This window comes from Nerophis lumbriciformis, linkage group LG31 (genome assembly GCF_033978685.3).
Source record: "Nerophis lumbriciformis linkage group LG31, RoL_Nlum_v2.1, whole genome shotgun sequence".
Classification (NCBI taxonomy): Eukaryota; Metazoa; Chordata; class Actinopteri; order Syngnathiformes; family Syngnathidae; genus Nerophis; species Nerophis lumbriciformis.
In genome coordinates this window covers 19,807,000-19,822,601 of record NC_084578.2, presented here as the reverse complement: position 1 = coordinate 19,822,601, position 15,602 = coordinate 19,807,000, and the positions used below count along the sequence as shown (strand labels likewise).

The 15,602-nt window shown below is 38.8% G+C and overlaps 1 protein-coding gene across 1 annotated transcript in view; it reads right to left on the bottom strand.

Annotated features, from left to right (window-relative positions):
• Positions 1–5,194, bottom strand: part of wnt10a (wingless-type MMTV integration site family, member 10a) — a 120,124-nt gene extending 114,930 nt beyond the window's left edge. Inside the window, exon 1 of the mRNA XM_061926494.2 lies at positions 4,913–5,194. Coding sequence (XP_061782478.1) covers positions 4,913–4,971 — 59 coding nt within the window. The 5' untranslated portion in view covers positions 4,972–5,194. The remainder of the gene's footprint in view (positions 1–4,912) is intronic.
• Positions 5,195–15,602: the final 10,408 nt, after the last annotated feature.

The window sequence follows — 15,602 nt, the reverse complement described above, 5'->3', positions numbered from 1 at the left end:
CAAAACTTAGCACAGGAAACACAGAAGCAAGAAATCAGGAAAGTCAAACGCATACTTGCCAACCTTGAGACCTCCGATTTTGGGAGGTGGGGGGGGGGGGGGGGGGGGGGGTCGTGTTTGGGGGCGTGGTTAAGAGGGGAGGAGTATATTTACAGCTAGAATTCACTAAGTCAAGTATTTCATATTATATATATATATATATATATATATATATGTATATATATATACAATAAATACTTGACTTTCAGTGAATTCTAGCTATAAATATATATTTATTTTATTATATATATATATATATGTCTCCCGGCTGGCCTGGGAACGCCTCGGGGTCCCACAGGAAGAGCTGGACGAAGTGGCTGGGGAGAGGGAAGTCTGGGCTTCCCTGCTTAGGCTGCTGCCCCCGCGACCCGACCTCGGATAAGCGGAAGAAGATGGATGGATGGATATATATATATATATATATATATATATATATATATATATATATATATATATATATATATATATAAAATAAATACTTGAATTTCAGTGTTCATTTATTTACACATATACACACAGATAACACTCATCTACTCATTGTTGAGTTAAGAGTTGAATTGTCCATCCTTGTTCTATTCTCTGTCACTATTTTTCTAACCATGCTGATGATGCATTGCTGTGTGGCACGCACAAAAGTGCTTTCATCAAATGCACTAGATGGCAGTATTGTCCTGTTTAAGAGTGTCACAACATTGCTGTTTACGGCAGACAAACTGCTTTACGGTAGACGTGACTGCTGTTGTTGTGTGTTGTTGCCGCGCTGGGTCTGGGAGGACGTTAATGAAACTGCCTAAAAATAAACCCACATAAGAAACCAAGAACTCGCCCTCTATCATTCTACAGTTATAACGTGATTGGGCAAGTACACTGTTTATTTTGTGGGAAAGCCTGGATTTCGGGAGATTTTCGTGAGAAAATGTGTCCCGGGAGTTTTTCGGGAGAGGCGCTGAATTTCGGGAGTCTCCCGGAAAATCCGGGAGGGTTGGCAAGTATGGTCAAACGTAACAGTTGCATGGAGCAAACAACGAAGCTACAATGAGTGACCGGAAAAGGCAGAACTAAATAGAGTCTCTGATGAGCAACAGGTGCGCGAAAAGGCAGGTGAAAACCATAAGTAACCATGGTGACTAAACTCAGGAAGTGCATAACCAGGAACTAAAAGGAGTCCAAAACAAACCGAGAACACAAAACATGATCCGACCATGGATCGTGACATATACCGTATTTTTCGGAGTATAAGTCGCACCGGAGTATAAGTCGCACCTGCCGAAAATGCATAATAAAGAAGGAAAAAAACATATATAAGTCGCACTGGAGCCAAACTATGAAAAAAACTGCGACTTATACTCCGAAAAATACGGTACATATATAATACGTTCATGAATGAGTATATCCGTTCGGCCACCGTGTTCAATGGAGAAGTCGGATCTACAAAATTTACAGGCAGCATACCCCTTCCCCTTCGAGCTGTCCTGGATGAACTGAAATTATTTTTTCCAATCATTTTGGAACTTGCAAACGTACTTCTTCTTTCTACTCGTCGTCGCCATGTCTCTTTTTCGTTCTTCTGCTTCGTCTCTGTTATGTTTTTTGGACATTACTACTTGCCGTAGTTTTGAAGCAATGCATGATGGGAATCCGGATGTTGTGTGTCAGTGTATTAACGTGCCGGCTGGAATAAACACACGCTGAGAAATAGCTCCGGGCCTGCCTACTTTATGGGTTATAGATAAACCTATGGATAACGGAGACATATGTAATAGTCTCCTTTTCAGGTGAGAGAGGACGCTAAAGGCAGTGCCTTTAAGGCACACCTTCAATATTGTTGTCCGGGTGGAAATCGGGAGAAAATCGGGAGAATGGTTGCCCCGGGAGATTTTCGGGAGGGGCACTGAAATTCGGGAGTCTCCCGGGAAAATCGGGAGGGTTGGCAAGTACGGTTATTTGAGAATGTCCTTTTTTTTTTTTATTGAACTTGCAGCACCTTTTACATGTCAAAATAAGAAAGTAAATCTGCTATCATGTGAATTCAGAATTGTTTGAAGTCAAGTCACCAGTTGTCAGTGTTACAGATGCGTGCGGCTGACAGCATATTCAGATAGCTTTTTTCCGCCTCAGAGGCCCATCCATCCATTTCCTACCGCTTATTCCCTTTGGGGTCGCGGGGGGCGCTGGAGCCTATCTCAGCTACAATCGGGCGGAAGGCGGGGTACACCCTGGACAAGTCGCCACCTCATCGCAGGGCCAACACAGATAGACAGACAACATTCACACTCACATTCACACACTAGGGCCAATTTAGTGTTGCCAATCAACTTATCCCCAGGTGCATGTCTTTGGAGGTGGGAGGAAGCCGGAGTACCCGGAGGGAACCCACGCAGTCACGGGGAGAACATGCAAACTCCACACAGAAAGATCCCGAGCCCGGGATTGAACCCAAGACTACTCAGGTCCTTTGTATTGTGAGGCAGACGCACTAACCCCTCTTCCACCGTGCTGCCCAGCCTACCCTCAGAGGCAAACAGCAAAAAACAGTAACTGGGAAAACAGACGTGGCCCTCATGACGAGAGAGCTCTCGAGCTGAAAGGTGACCGTCTTTTCTTTTCTCCGCTGTCATTAAGTGTAGCGAGCAGGTTGTGCGTTGCAGAGCCTCCGCACACACAGCCTGGAGCATGGCTGCAGGCACACATTTCTGCACATGCTTGACTGTGACCTGACACGCAGCTGTAGGTTTTGCATGCATTTTCTTTCAATGTTCCACGGCCGTGTGTGTGTGTGTGTGTTTCTTCAGGTATTTGTGAAACAAACACGTCTGCGCTCTTTCCGGGAGTGAAAAAGAGTTGAACAGGAGCGTTGGCCATGGCTTGTTCCGCGATGATCATCCTGATGGTGGCATTGCGTGTTAGCTGTGATTTCTTTTAGGCTTCTGTTACTACCTGTTGTGTTTCCTCCATAGAGATTAGGCCTGTTTCAACAGCTCTTTTCAAAGGGCAACATCTAATTAACAGAAACTTTGTTTGCAAAGGGGGGGCATGGTCAGCCAGATAATTGGCCAAAGATAACAAAAACATTTTTTTACAAGACACTGATTAGCTCCTTTTTTTTTTTACTTATATATTTTGAGTGCCTTATACTTTCAAATCACACACATGTGATACTTGTTTGAGTTTAAATCAGGGTTGTCCAAAGTGCAGCTATTTGCGAGCCGCAGCTAATTATTTAAGGGCATTCTAAAATACTGTCTATAAATGGTCTCATGCATCCAGGTCATTGTAATCTCAGGGCATTCAATCGATCACAACTGGACTCTTTGGTTTGTCTTGGAAGACGTTTTTATTTAAAATAATGCATGAATAATATTAAATCAACATTAGGGATGCGCAAAAAATGACTCACATCCGAATTGCCATTCGTATGCATCCTTATGCTGAATTGATTAATAATTTTTTTAAATGTATTGAAAACATTTTTTAAATGTTTTATTATGATTATTATTATTACTATTTTCTAAGAATGTCTTAAGGCCATCTTAATGCAACCAGAAGGAGCGTTTATAACCTGCAATCTGTTTTAAAAAATTGTTGTTTTAATTATTTCACCAAATAATGCATTGCGAAAATTTGAAATAGAGGATCGTGTTGAATCGAAAATAGATTCTGATTCGAATTGTCACCCCAGGAATCGGATCAAAGTGTATATATATATATATATATATATATATATATATATATATATATATATATATATATATATGTATATATATATATATATATATATATGTATATATATATATATATATATATATATATATATATATATATATATATATATATATATATATATATATATATATATATATACATGTATATGTATATATATATATATATATATATATATATATATATATATATATATATATATATATATATATATATATATATATATATATATATATATATATATATCCATTCTGTTTTGTACACGTTTGGAGTCAACATGTGCATAATCATGTACATAGTGTAATGCACATAGTGTATATAAACACCCCCCCCCCCCCCCCCCCATTTTTGTATATATTATTTTTCAAATCACCTGACATGTATACTGTGTATATGTACATAATTTATCCATTTTTTAACGTCATTTTTTATATACATGTCACAGGTTATATGTATATTTTATTATTGAATGTATCAAATGTGATGAATATTTAATGGACCACAATGGAAACAAAGATTTTGGCTTTTTGTGCCATTCATTTGCCTATTTGAAGCATTACATGGATTAAATTCTTTAAACTGTCAATAAACTTCTCAATCAATCAATCAATTATGTGCCCAAAGATTCACAACCCTAATCCAGTGATTCTCAAAGTGTGGTACTGGTACACGGTCTGCATCCAGTGGTATGCAAAATAATCACTTAAGGGATTAGTGTTTTATTTTCCTACTCTCCTGCTCTCCAAGTACCAAAATAAAGACCTATGTTAAAATACACCAGCGTAGTAGGCCTAAGTATTCATTAAAAACAAGGCAGAAGTTTTATTAAAACTTATATATATATGTATACATATATATATATATATATATATATATATATATATATATATATATATATATATATGTATGCATGTATGTATATATGTATATATATATAAATAAACACTAAACAGACATGCAAGCTGTTTATTTCCTTTAAAAAAAATCCATATATCGTATTTGTTTTGAAAATAAATGAAAAAATTAAAATGGCCCTTGCATCCTGTGATTTATTTATCTTTGTATGTGGTTGTAGCTTGAATATTTAAGCCACACGATGAATCAAGCATCATTGAGTTTGAATAATAAATACATTAAAAAAAATGTGACTTACCTTTTGTCAAGGAGACAGATAAAAAACAAAATACATGTCACTCTGACTGAGTTTTCCATTTTCCCGTTTTGTGCCAGTAAAAAAGTCCAAATCCAAAAACTAAAAGTAAAAAAAAAAAAAATTATAAAAAAAAAAAAAAAAAATCGGAATAAATACAATTAACTAGAGAAGGATGTTAGGAATCGCTGGTCCAATATTCCAACCTACAAGTTAAGTCAAAGAAAAGAGTCCAGATGTGACAGCCAGCGGTGAGAAAGTCATCAAGAGGTGTTCTTGGACAAGTGTGAGCAAAAGTCTCTGTTGCCGCACTCCTCCGTGTGCATGTTCGAGTCCGAAGAGTTGTCATCGGTGTAACATCCCACAGCTAGAGACGCACGCACTGAGAAAGGCGCGTACAAGTGTGCGCCACATGGAAGCAGTCCTCCAAACTGCTGCTGCACTTCGCGCTTCGCCAGCCCACTTTTTTTCTCTTTTTTTTCACTGTCACTCGGGGATCGGAGGAGCGTCGATGGAGGTCAAGTGTCTCTTCAAGAAGGACTGAGATACTTTTTGGGAAAGGAACAAGTAACAACACCAAAACCGTCTCGTGTAAGAGGACATCATCTGGGCTAAAATGAGGATGTGGAATAAACGTATATTTATTTAAAAAAATAAAAAAATAAAAAAAAAGTTGGAATTTGTCTAAGAACCAACATTAGCATACATACAGATTTATCGGTGTGTTAATCATATAAGGGAGATAAAGGTAACTGGACTGGACTTTTAAACCTGTGAGAATGCATTAGTCCATTTCTTCAATACAAAGTCAATGGGGCTCAAGATTTTAGCTGTGACCTTTTTTTGTTAAAAATGTCATAATTTCCTGAATATTTACCCCATTAAAATATATATCTAATATCTACATAGCCCTAAGGCAGTGTTTTGCAACCTTTTCTGAGCCAAGGCACATTTTCTTCATCGAAACAATCCCGAGGCACAACACCAGCAGAAAACATAAAAAAATGAAACTCAGCAGCTGATATAATATTATATATAATATATAAGTTGATATTATAATAAAAGTCGTTCTTGCAATCGTTGGATATGAATTCAACCCATACCCAACCATGCATTACTATAGCTCTTGTCTCAAAGTAGGTGTACTGTCACGACCTGTCACATGACGCCGCGACTTATTTTGAGTGTTTTGCTGTTTTCCTGTGTGTAGTGTTTTAGTTCTTGTCTTGTGCTCCTATTTTGGTGTTTATTGTCATGGCATGTACGGATGCACTTTGTGGACGCCGTCTGCTCCACCCGCTGTAAGTCTTTGCTGTCGTCCAGCATTCTGTTTTTGTTTACTTTTAGCTTCGTTTTGCATAGCCATCCCTAAGCTTCAATGCCTTTTCTTCGCGTCACTCGCCTTTTGGTTATTTTTGGTTTAAGCGTTAGATACTTTTTTACCTGCAAACCATGTCGTCGTTCCCAAAATCTACAAAGCAATTAGCTACCTGCTGCCACCTGCTGATATGGAAGAGTATTACACAGTTACTCTGCTGAGCTTAAGACTGCACCGACACTCAACAATGGCACATTTGCGGATTATAATTACTTTTATAAAATATTTTTAACCCAATTAGGTGAAATTACATAATCTTACACGGCACACCAGACTGTATCTCACGGTACACTAGTGTGCCGCGGCACAGTGGTTGAAAAACACTGCCCTAAAGGGACATGGAGGAACTTTTTTTTTTTAGATATGTATCTTGTGCACGAGAAACTATCTCGTGCTCACGCAAAAGTTTATTTTGCGCTCGAGATAGTTTCCCGTGGGGCGGCATAGCTCGGTTGGTAGAGTGGCCGTGCCAGCAACTTGAGGGTTCCAGGTTCGATTCCCGCTTCCACCATCCTAGTCACTGCCGTTGTGTCCTTGGGCAAGACACTTTACCCACCTGCTCCCAGTGCCACCCACACTGGTTTAAATGTAACTTAAATATTGGGTTTCACTATGTAAAGCGCTTTGAGTCACTTGAGAAAAGCGCTATATAAATATAATTCACTTCACTTCACAAGAAACATATAGGGACATGGGGAAAATATATTTTTTAGATATGTTTCTTGTGCTCACGAGATACATATCTAAAAAATAAAATTCCCCCATGTTCCTTTAGGGCAGGGGTGTCAAACTCAAATACAGAGTGGGCCAAAATTTAAAACTGAACAAAGCCGCGGGCCAAGGTTGAACAAATTAACCTTTAACCTACTCTACGAGCTATCGTCACGTCCGCTTTTCATCCATTCTAACATCGTTCAGACCCAGTCACAAGATATGTGCGGCTTCTGTACGCACACACGAGCGAATGCAACGCATACTTCATCAACAGCGATACAGGTTACACTGAGGGTGCCAGTATAAAAAACTTTAACACTGTCAGAAATATACGCCACACTGTGAATCCACACCAAACAAGAATGACAAACACATTTCGGGAGAACATCCGCACCGTAACACAACATAAACACAACAGAACAAATACCCAGAATCCTTTGCAGCACTAACTCTTCCGGGAAGCTACAAAATAAACCCCCGCTACCACCAAACCCCCCCCCCCCCCCCCCCCTGGAAGAGTTAGTGCTGCAAAGGGTTCTGGTTTGGTGTGGATTCACAGTGTGGCGTGTATTTCTAACAGTGTTAAAGTTTTTTATTCGGCTACCCTCAGTGTAACCTGTATCGCTGTTGATGAAGTATGTATTGCATTCTAATGTGTGTGCGTGCAGAAGCCGCACATTTTATGTGGCTGGCTGGCTGGCTGGCTGGCTGGCTGGCTGGCTGGCTGGCTGGCTGGCTGGCTGGCTGGCTGGCTGGCTGGCTGGCTGGCTGGCTGGCTGGCTGGCTGGCTGGCTGGCTGGCTGGTTGACGTTTGGAAGACTCCCGGGAGGATTGGCGGGCAAGCTTTAGTGTTAATTTGATATCGCCTCAAGGGCAAAGTGAAATTACACTTGGCCCGCGGGCCAGAGTTTGACACCCATGCATTAGGGGCTCCGTAAATATCACTGGAAAGCTTGCGAAACAAAGAGACAGTTACAGTGTATTTTTAATTGATTGATTTCATGAAATTTGCGTTGGAAGTGATGGCAATTTGAGTAAACTGCTGCGGACTCGACTTGCGAGTCATTTAAAAGATATTAAAAGATGTCACAAATAAATGTACACTGCATACAAAAAGTATTTAAAGCGCTTCAATAATGGTACAGTCCAAAATTTAATAAACTCATTTTTGCCCTCAAAATGGACACGGACTCTGACGCCTCTCTCTCGCCCTGGATTATCTGCCTGCCCCATGGACTTCCTTTCCTGCCTTGTTCCTTCTCCTCGTTTCAACATTTGGTATGACTCGACAGCTAATTATTCATACACATAGTCTTCCACCAGGCACCCCTTCTGGATATTAATTCACACTCCATTTCTGTGGTTATTATTATTATTATTTTTTTATCATTATACATATATTGTAATATATATAATAAAATACATAGAGCTAGACTACCCCCTGGTGTCGTTGTCGTCATCTCCCCTCTGTAAGCCATAACATAATAACTAGGGATGTCCGATAATATCGGCCTGCCGATATTATCGGCCGATAAATGCGTTAAAATGTAATATCTGAAATTATCGGTATCGTTTTTTTTTTATTATCGGTATGTTTTTTTTTTGTTTTTTTTTTGGTCTTTGTTTTTTTTTTTTTGTTATTAAATCAACATAAAAAACACAAGATATACTTACAATTAGTGCACTAACCCAAAAAACCTCCCTCCCCCATTTACACTCATTCACACTCATTCACACAAAAGGGTTGTTTCTTTCTGTTATTAATATTCTGGTTCTTACATTATATATCAATATATATCAATACAGTCTTTAAGGGATACAGTCCGTAAGCACACATGATTGTGCGTGCTGCTGGTCCACTAATAGTACTAACCTTTAACAGTTAATTTTACTAAATTTCCATAATTACTAGTTTCTATGTAACTGTTTTTATATTGTTTTACTTTCTTTTTTATTCAAGAAAATGTTTTTAATTTATTTATCTTATTTTATTAATAAAAAAAAAAAAAGTACCTTATCTTCACCATACCTGGTTGTCCAAATTAGGCATAATAATGTGTTAATTCCACGACTGCATATATAGGTCGATATCGGTATCGGTTGATATCGGTATCGGTAATTAAAGAGTTGGACAATATTTCACCACACCTAGTGTGTGTGTGTGACAATCATTGGTACTTTAACTAAACTTTAACTTTACACATACAAACTGTAGCACACAAAAAAGCACATTTAATTAAAAAAAACGTTATTACGGTCTTACCTTTACTTATAAGTGCGGGAACAGTGGTGTTCGTGTTGGAGGAGTTGTGAATGAATTAAATATGAAATCCGTGCTGCAGTCTGCAGGTGTACCTAATGTTGTGTCCCTGCAGTCGTTCACGGCCCCTCAGGCGTGAGCATTGTTTTTTTTGCAATTTTTGGCTTCTTGTTAAGTGACTTTTTTTGGGTGGATTCGGTCTTGCACGTGGAGGGTTTGGGTGTGGGCTTTGGTTGGTGTGGCGCTCCCGTAAGGGGGTGCATTTTGCGGCGGTGGTGCATTAACCGGCACCAGGAGGCGGGATTACTGTGAGCCTCACACAGTGCGTCTTCGCAGCAGTTTTATGATTGCTCAGCACAATAAATACTTTACACACATACAGTTGTTGACAAAATACACTGTACATTATATACCTCAGCTAACTAAACTATGGAAATGTATAATATAATTCATATAGCAATACAGTCTCACTGCACAGCAGGCCAGCAGTTAGCCGAGTCCGCAATCCATGTTGAGGCACAACTGAGTGACGTGCCTCAACTGGCTGCTGATCACCGCACCGTCTCTTCTCAGTATTTGAACGGCAAATGTGAAAATTCAGCGATTCTGAATACAAATAATCTAAAACTGGTGAAGTTAAATGGAAAATAACTTTATAGTATAATCACTGAATACATATAACAATCTAATTTTTTTTTTTTCTTTTTACATTTTTTTTCTTTCAATGATGGCAGGTGAGGCCCTGCCTCACCTGCCTCCAGTGACCGCACGTCACTGCTATCTACAATAAACTTCCGCGGGTGTTTATTGTAGACAATAAATTACTCCTACTCAATGATGTCAACATTGGCACACAAGCTTGTGTTCACGGCGCTGCTATAAATAGTTAGTCTGTGTGAGCGTTTATATTAACAATATCACTATTACATGGTTAATATTCAAGTCGCGGAATGTAAATGGAGTATTGTTGCGGTTTTTGGATGATTATTTATTAGGTTTTATGGGCAGAATAGAGGACTTCCCTTTGGCTCAGTTGTAAGCCGACTTTTATGTATGTTTATTTACGAGTTAGAATGCATTATTTAAAAAAAATATATATATCCGTCATGATGTATTTCATAATGATTGTGAAGATTCCACCCCAAAAATCCTGTTTTGGCGTGCATGGTGGATATTTACTTGAGCATTAAGCTAGGTTGGTTTATTTACTTGAGCACTAAGCTAGGTTGGCTTGCATGCAGTAGTTTCACAGTGGCCATAGAGCCACACAGTGGCAGACTTACCGGTCTATTGCTGTTTATTCTCTCTCTTGTTTCTTTTCCACTTTTGGCTTCCTAAAGGGTGAATTTGTTTAATTTTTTTAAACCGTATCTCGACGCGCAGTCTGCAAAAGTACAGCTTACGTCATGACAAGTGGCCGCACACGGATTCTCCCAAGAGTGTGGTGGCTGCTGAGAAGGGCCCCCTTGAGGGGGATTCCGACTTATAATGTCATTGTCTTTACATCATCCCTCATTGTCACTGTTATTGTCCATGTGAGACTTTTGGCTAATCTGTTATGTCATTTTATTTTCCGGTAATTAAATCACAACATTGTTGTTGCTGTTAAATTTGAAAACATGACGACACTGCAAAAACTGAAATCTAAGTAAGATTAAATATCTCAAATAAGGGTGATATTTGCTTATTTTCTGTCTGATAAGATAATTCTTCTCACTAAGCAGATTTTATGTTAAAGTGTTTTACTTGTTTTAAGGGTTTTGGTCCTAAATTATCTCAGTAAGATATTACAGCTTGTAACTGAGATTTTAGGATCTATATTGAGTAAAACATGCTTGAAACTAGAATATCAACTGATGCAAAGCTGCGTCATTAACACTCACAAGTATAAAACTACTTTTTTAAAGTAAGAATTTCTTTTTTCAAGCAGGAAAAAAAAATCATGATGCCGAGCACATATAATTATGTCAAGATAATGGCACTAGCAATTACTTAATTTAAGAATATTTTTCAACATATTGAGCAAAAAGGTCTCTTTTTTTCTACCAAGAAAAGTGCACTTGTTATTAGTGAGAATATACTTATTTTAAGTTAGTTTTGGGTTCTTTGAGGTTAGCTAATCTTATGTTTTGGAAAGTCTTGACAAGCCGAATTTTCTTGTTCTATTGGCAGATAATTTTGCTTAGTTCAAATAAAATACCCCTAATTTTTTTTTTTTTTTTTTCTTGTTTTTGAACACTGACTTTTTGCAGTGTAGTTGTTGTCAGTGGGCCCCCTTTCAGCTGGGGGCCCTAGGCAATTGCTTAGTTTGCCGACCCTGATGCAAGCCCTGTCACTCTCTCAGAGCTTCAGCAATCTTCTGGGGAGAAAGGAGAACCTTCCGGAAGGACAACCATCTCTGCAGCAATCCACCAATCAGGCATGTATGAATAACCCGACAAAAGCCATTTCTTAGTAAAAAAAAGTTTGCCTAAAATGCACCTGAAAGACTCTCAAACCATGAGAAACAAAATTATCTGGTCTGGTCTGATGAGACAAAGATTGAACTCTTTGGCGTGAATACCAGGCGTCATGTTTGGAGGGAACCAGGCACCGCTTATCACCAGGCCAATACCATCCCTACGGCAAAGCATGGTGGAGGCAGCATCATGATGTGGGGATGTTTTTCATCAGCAGACACTGGAAGACTTGTCAAGATAGAGGGAAATATGAATGCAGCAATGTACAGAGACAGCCTTGATAAAAACACAACGCTTCTCACCCAACTTGATTTACCATAAATTGCGGAATACAAGCCACTACTTTTTTCCTACACTTTGAATCCTGCGGCTTAAAATTTATGGATTTTTCTTCGTTAACAGTCATAATGAAAAGTAAAAAAACAAAAAACAAAAACAGGCAAATCCAATGAGAAGGTATGTTATTGTTTGTACTATGGCGACATCTTTTGGATGAGTTCGCTCACTGCAGGTGCTGCGGTGTCATTCCATTTAAGGGTATTGCCATTTAGTCTTTTAGCCGTCCGTAGTGTTTCTCCTCATTGAATATTGAATCATCATTCCAACTTTGAAGTTTTACAGTGTAACTAAAACAGTGTATACTGACTAAACAATTCCATGTACAATGTCTATAGAAGTGTTTTCATTCGTATTTGTACGTGCTATTGTAATGTAGTGAAGCTAGCGTCGTTAGCCTGAGCTAATATGCTAACATGTTACGGGTGTCTGTTGTCGTATTATTCATTTACAAGGGCATTCTTTTTGTATTGTTTCGGAAATTCCTCAGTAAACTCACCAAGACGTCACCGAGGAGTTATTGAGTATGTTAAGCTGATTGGAGAGCTAGCTTCCGCAGGTAGTAAGTCCATGACGATCACTTCTGTTTTGTTTGATCAGCCGTTTTACTGCCGTGTTACAGGCACTGTTTGGAAACAATTAAGTTATGTGTATGAACGTTTACAGAATCTTTCTGTGTAAATAACTAATTTCGCAAAGTACAAAACCCAAAACCAGTGTGAAGTTGACATGTGTAAATCGTAAATAAAAACAGAATACAATAATTTGCAAATAATTTTCAATCTATATTTAAATTAATATAGTGCAAACACAAGATATTTAACGTTGGAACTCAGTGAACTTTTGTTATTTTTTGCAAATAGTAGCTCATTTGGAATTTGATGCCTGCAACATGTTTCAAAAAAGCTGGCACAAGTGGCAATAAAGACTGAGAAAGTTGAGGAATGCTCATCAAACACTTTATTTGGAACATCCCACAGGTGAACGGGCTAATTGGGAACAGGTGGGTGCCATGATTGGGTATAAACACAGCTTCCATGTAATGCTCAGTCATTCACAAACAAGGATGGGGCGAGGGTCACCACTTTGTGAACAAATGCGTGAGCAAATAGTCGAACAGTTTAAGAACAACGTTTCTCAATGAGCTATTGCAAGGAATTTAGGGATTTCACCACGCGGTCCGTAATATCATCAAAAGGTTCAGAGAATCTGGAGAAATCACTGCACGTAAGCGGCATGCCTGTGACCTTCGATCCCTCAGGCGGTACTGCATCAAAAACCGACATCAATGTGTAAAGGATATCACCACATGGGCTCAGTAACACTTCAGAAAACCACTGTCAGTAACTACAGTTTGTCACTACATCTGTAAGTGCAAGTTAAAACTCTACTATGCAAAGCGAAAGCCATTTATCAACAACACCCAGAAACGCAGCTGGCTCTGCTGGGCCCGAGCCCATCTAAGATGGACTGATGCAAAGTGGAAAAGTGTTCTGTGGTCTGGGAGTCCACATGTCTAATTGTTTTTGGAAACTGTGGATGTCGTGTCTTCCGGACATAACTTAGGCGTTCCTCAAGGCACCCCTTTAAGTCCTTCCTTTTTTGGCAGCTACAGTACACATTTTTGTCGAGTTCGGTTCAAAGAACCTGTGAGGGACTCACATTTTTGCAGCAGATTCTTAAAAATACTAGAGTGCTGTCATATATATGATATTTGACTAGCTTTTTTGCAGAAGGTCAAATTAAAAACAGCCTCACACTCTTATGACTCTGACATAATAAATAGACCAAAATCAAATGTGTACTGTAAAGGTTGCTGGCATAGGTGGCTAGTAACGCGCTATATTTACTCTGTTATATATTTTTTTGTAACTTTTTGGATAAATCGTACTTGTACTGTACACCCTGACAGGACGTAATATAAACTGTGAGCAATTGTTGAGCAAATAAATGTGGTGCATTCAAGTAAAATCCTTACAAATGTTCCTGTATGATATTTCTGACAATAAAATTGCATTTTTGTCCAAATAATGCTTTCTAACAGTCTCTTCAGGATGCGCAGTTTTTTGGCCGGTCCTACTTACGTGCCTGCACTTCTCTCCGTCAGCCATGTTGTAGTTTTAGCGCTTCCGTATGGAATTCAGTGACAGATATACTGTAAGTTCAACTATACGCTACTTTGTATTACAAATGGCAACAGCTGAGGATGCATGTGCATGTACGAGTCAGTCTGCCCCACAACAAGAGGATGGAGGAAAAATAAGGAACTTCTGACTACAATGGCGGATTTGCGCAAAGCTCTACAGGTAAATCTCTGCAATAAATGGATATATCCGTTGACCTAATTGAATATCTCCACCATGCCTTGATGTTAAATTAACGGTACTGATCAGTATCCCAAAGACACAAAAACAAGAACCAACAGGAAAGAAAAGTTAAGCTTAATAGGACCCCAACTTAAGAGGTGTTTTCAGATAAGAAAAAAGAAAAATCCTTGAGAACAATATAAGAAAAGTAAAATATAATTTTCCAGCTTTTAACATTTTTTTTTAGCTATGCTCAATTCTTCAGCTAACAAAAACACAAAAGAACAAATTATGAATTAAAGTGCCTGTTTTCAGAGGACATGTTTAAAAGTCAGCACCAACTTCAAAATAATTGACCTTCAACAATGGTGTTTTTATAGGTAAGCATTATTATGGGACATACACACAAAGACTTTAGCCAGGAACACCAACCTGACAACTGCTTCATGATTCTGTGTGACAAGTGATAATATTACCATTGTAGCTACATACTTGTGTCAATGCTTCTTGTGCAAAGTAGTTGTGACTGGGAAGCTCATATAATGGGTCAATTATTTCCAACTGCTTTTTTCTACGGATGCAACTGGGAACAAATCCTTAGCAATGTGATGGGAAACCGCATTAGTAATATCGCACCGTTTCTCCTTCCATGTGAAACTCAACAGGAAAACGAAGCTAGCAGTGAGTTTTGTGGGTATTGCTTGCTGGGGTCATTTTAGTGTGCAGCTTCACACACTTCTCATAGTGGAGTTTGTGTCAAGTTTTAGGTGGTGGAACACATTTTTTGTCTTTAACTGATCTATTCCTCCAACTAAGAAATTGCCTATTTCGTGTTTGAAGACTGAGTGTGTGAGCTAGGAACTACAGCCCCGCCCCCCTCTGTGCATGGAGGAGGAGGAAGGGCACGCACAGCTCTTAGCACACGAAAAGTGATCGGTGACACTTGTCTATTTGGTTATGGTTATAGTTTAAAGGGGAACATTATCACCAGACCTATGTAAGCGTCAATATATACCTTGATGTTGCAGAAAAAAAGACCATATATTTTTTTAACCGATTTCCGAACTCTAAATGGGTGAATTTTGGCGAATTAAACGTCTTTCTAATATTCGCTCTCGGAGCGATGACGTCACAACGTGGCGTCACATCGGGAAGCAATCCGCCATTTTCTCAAAGACCGAGTCAAATTAGCTCTGTTATTTTCCGTTTTTTCGACTGTTTTCCGTACCTTGGAGACATC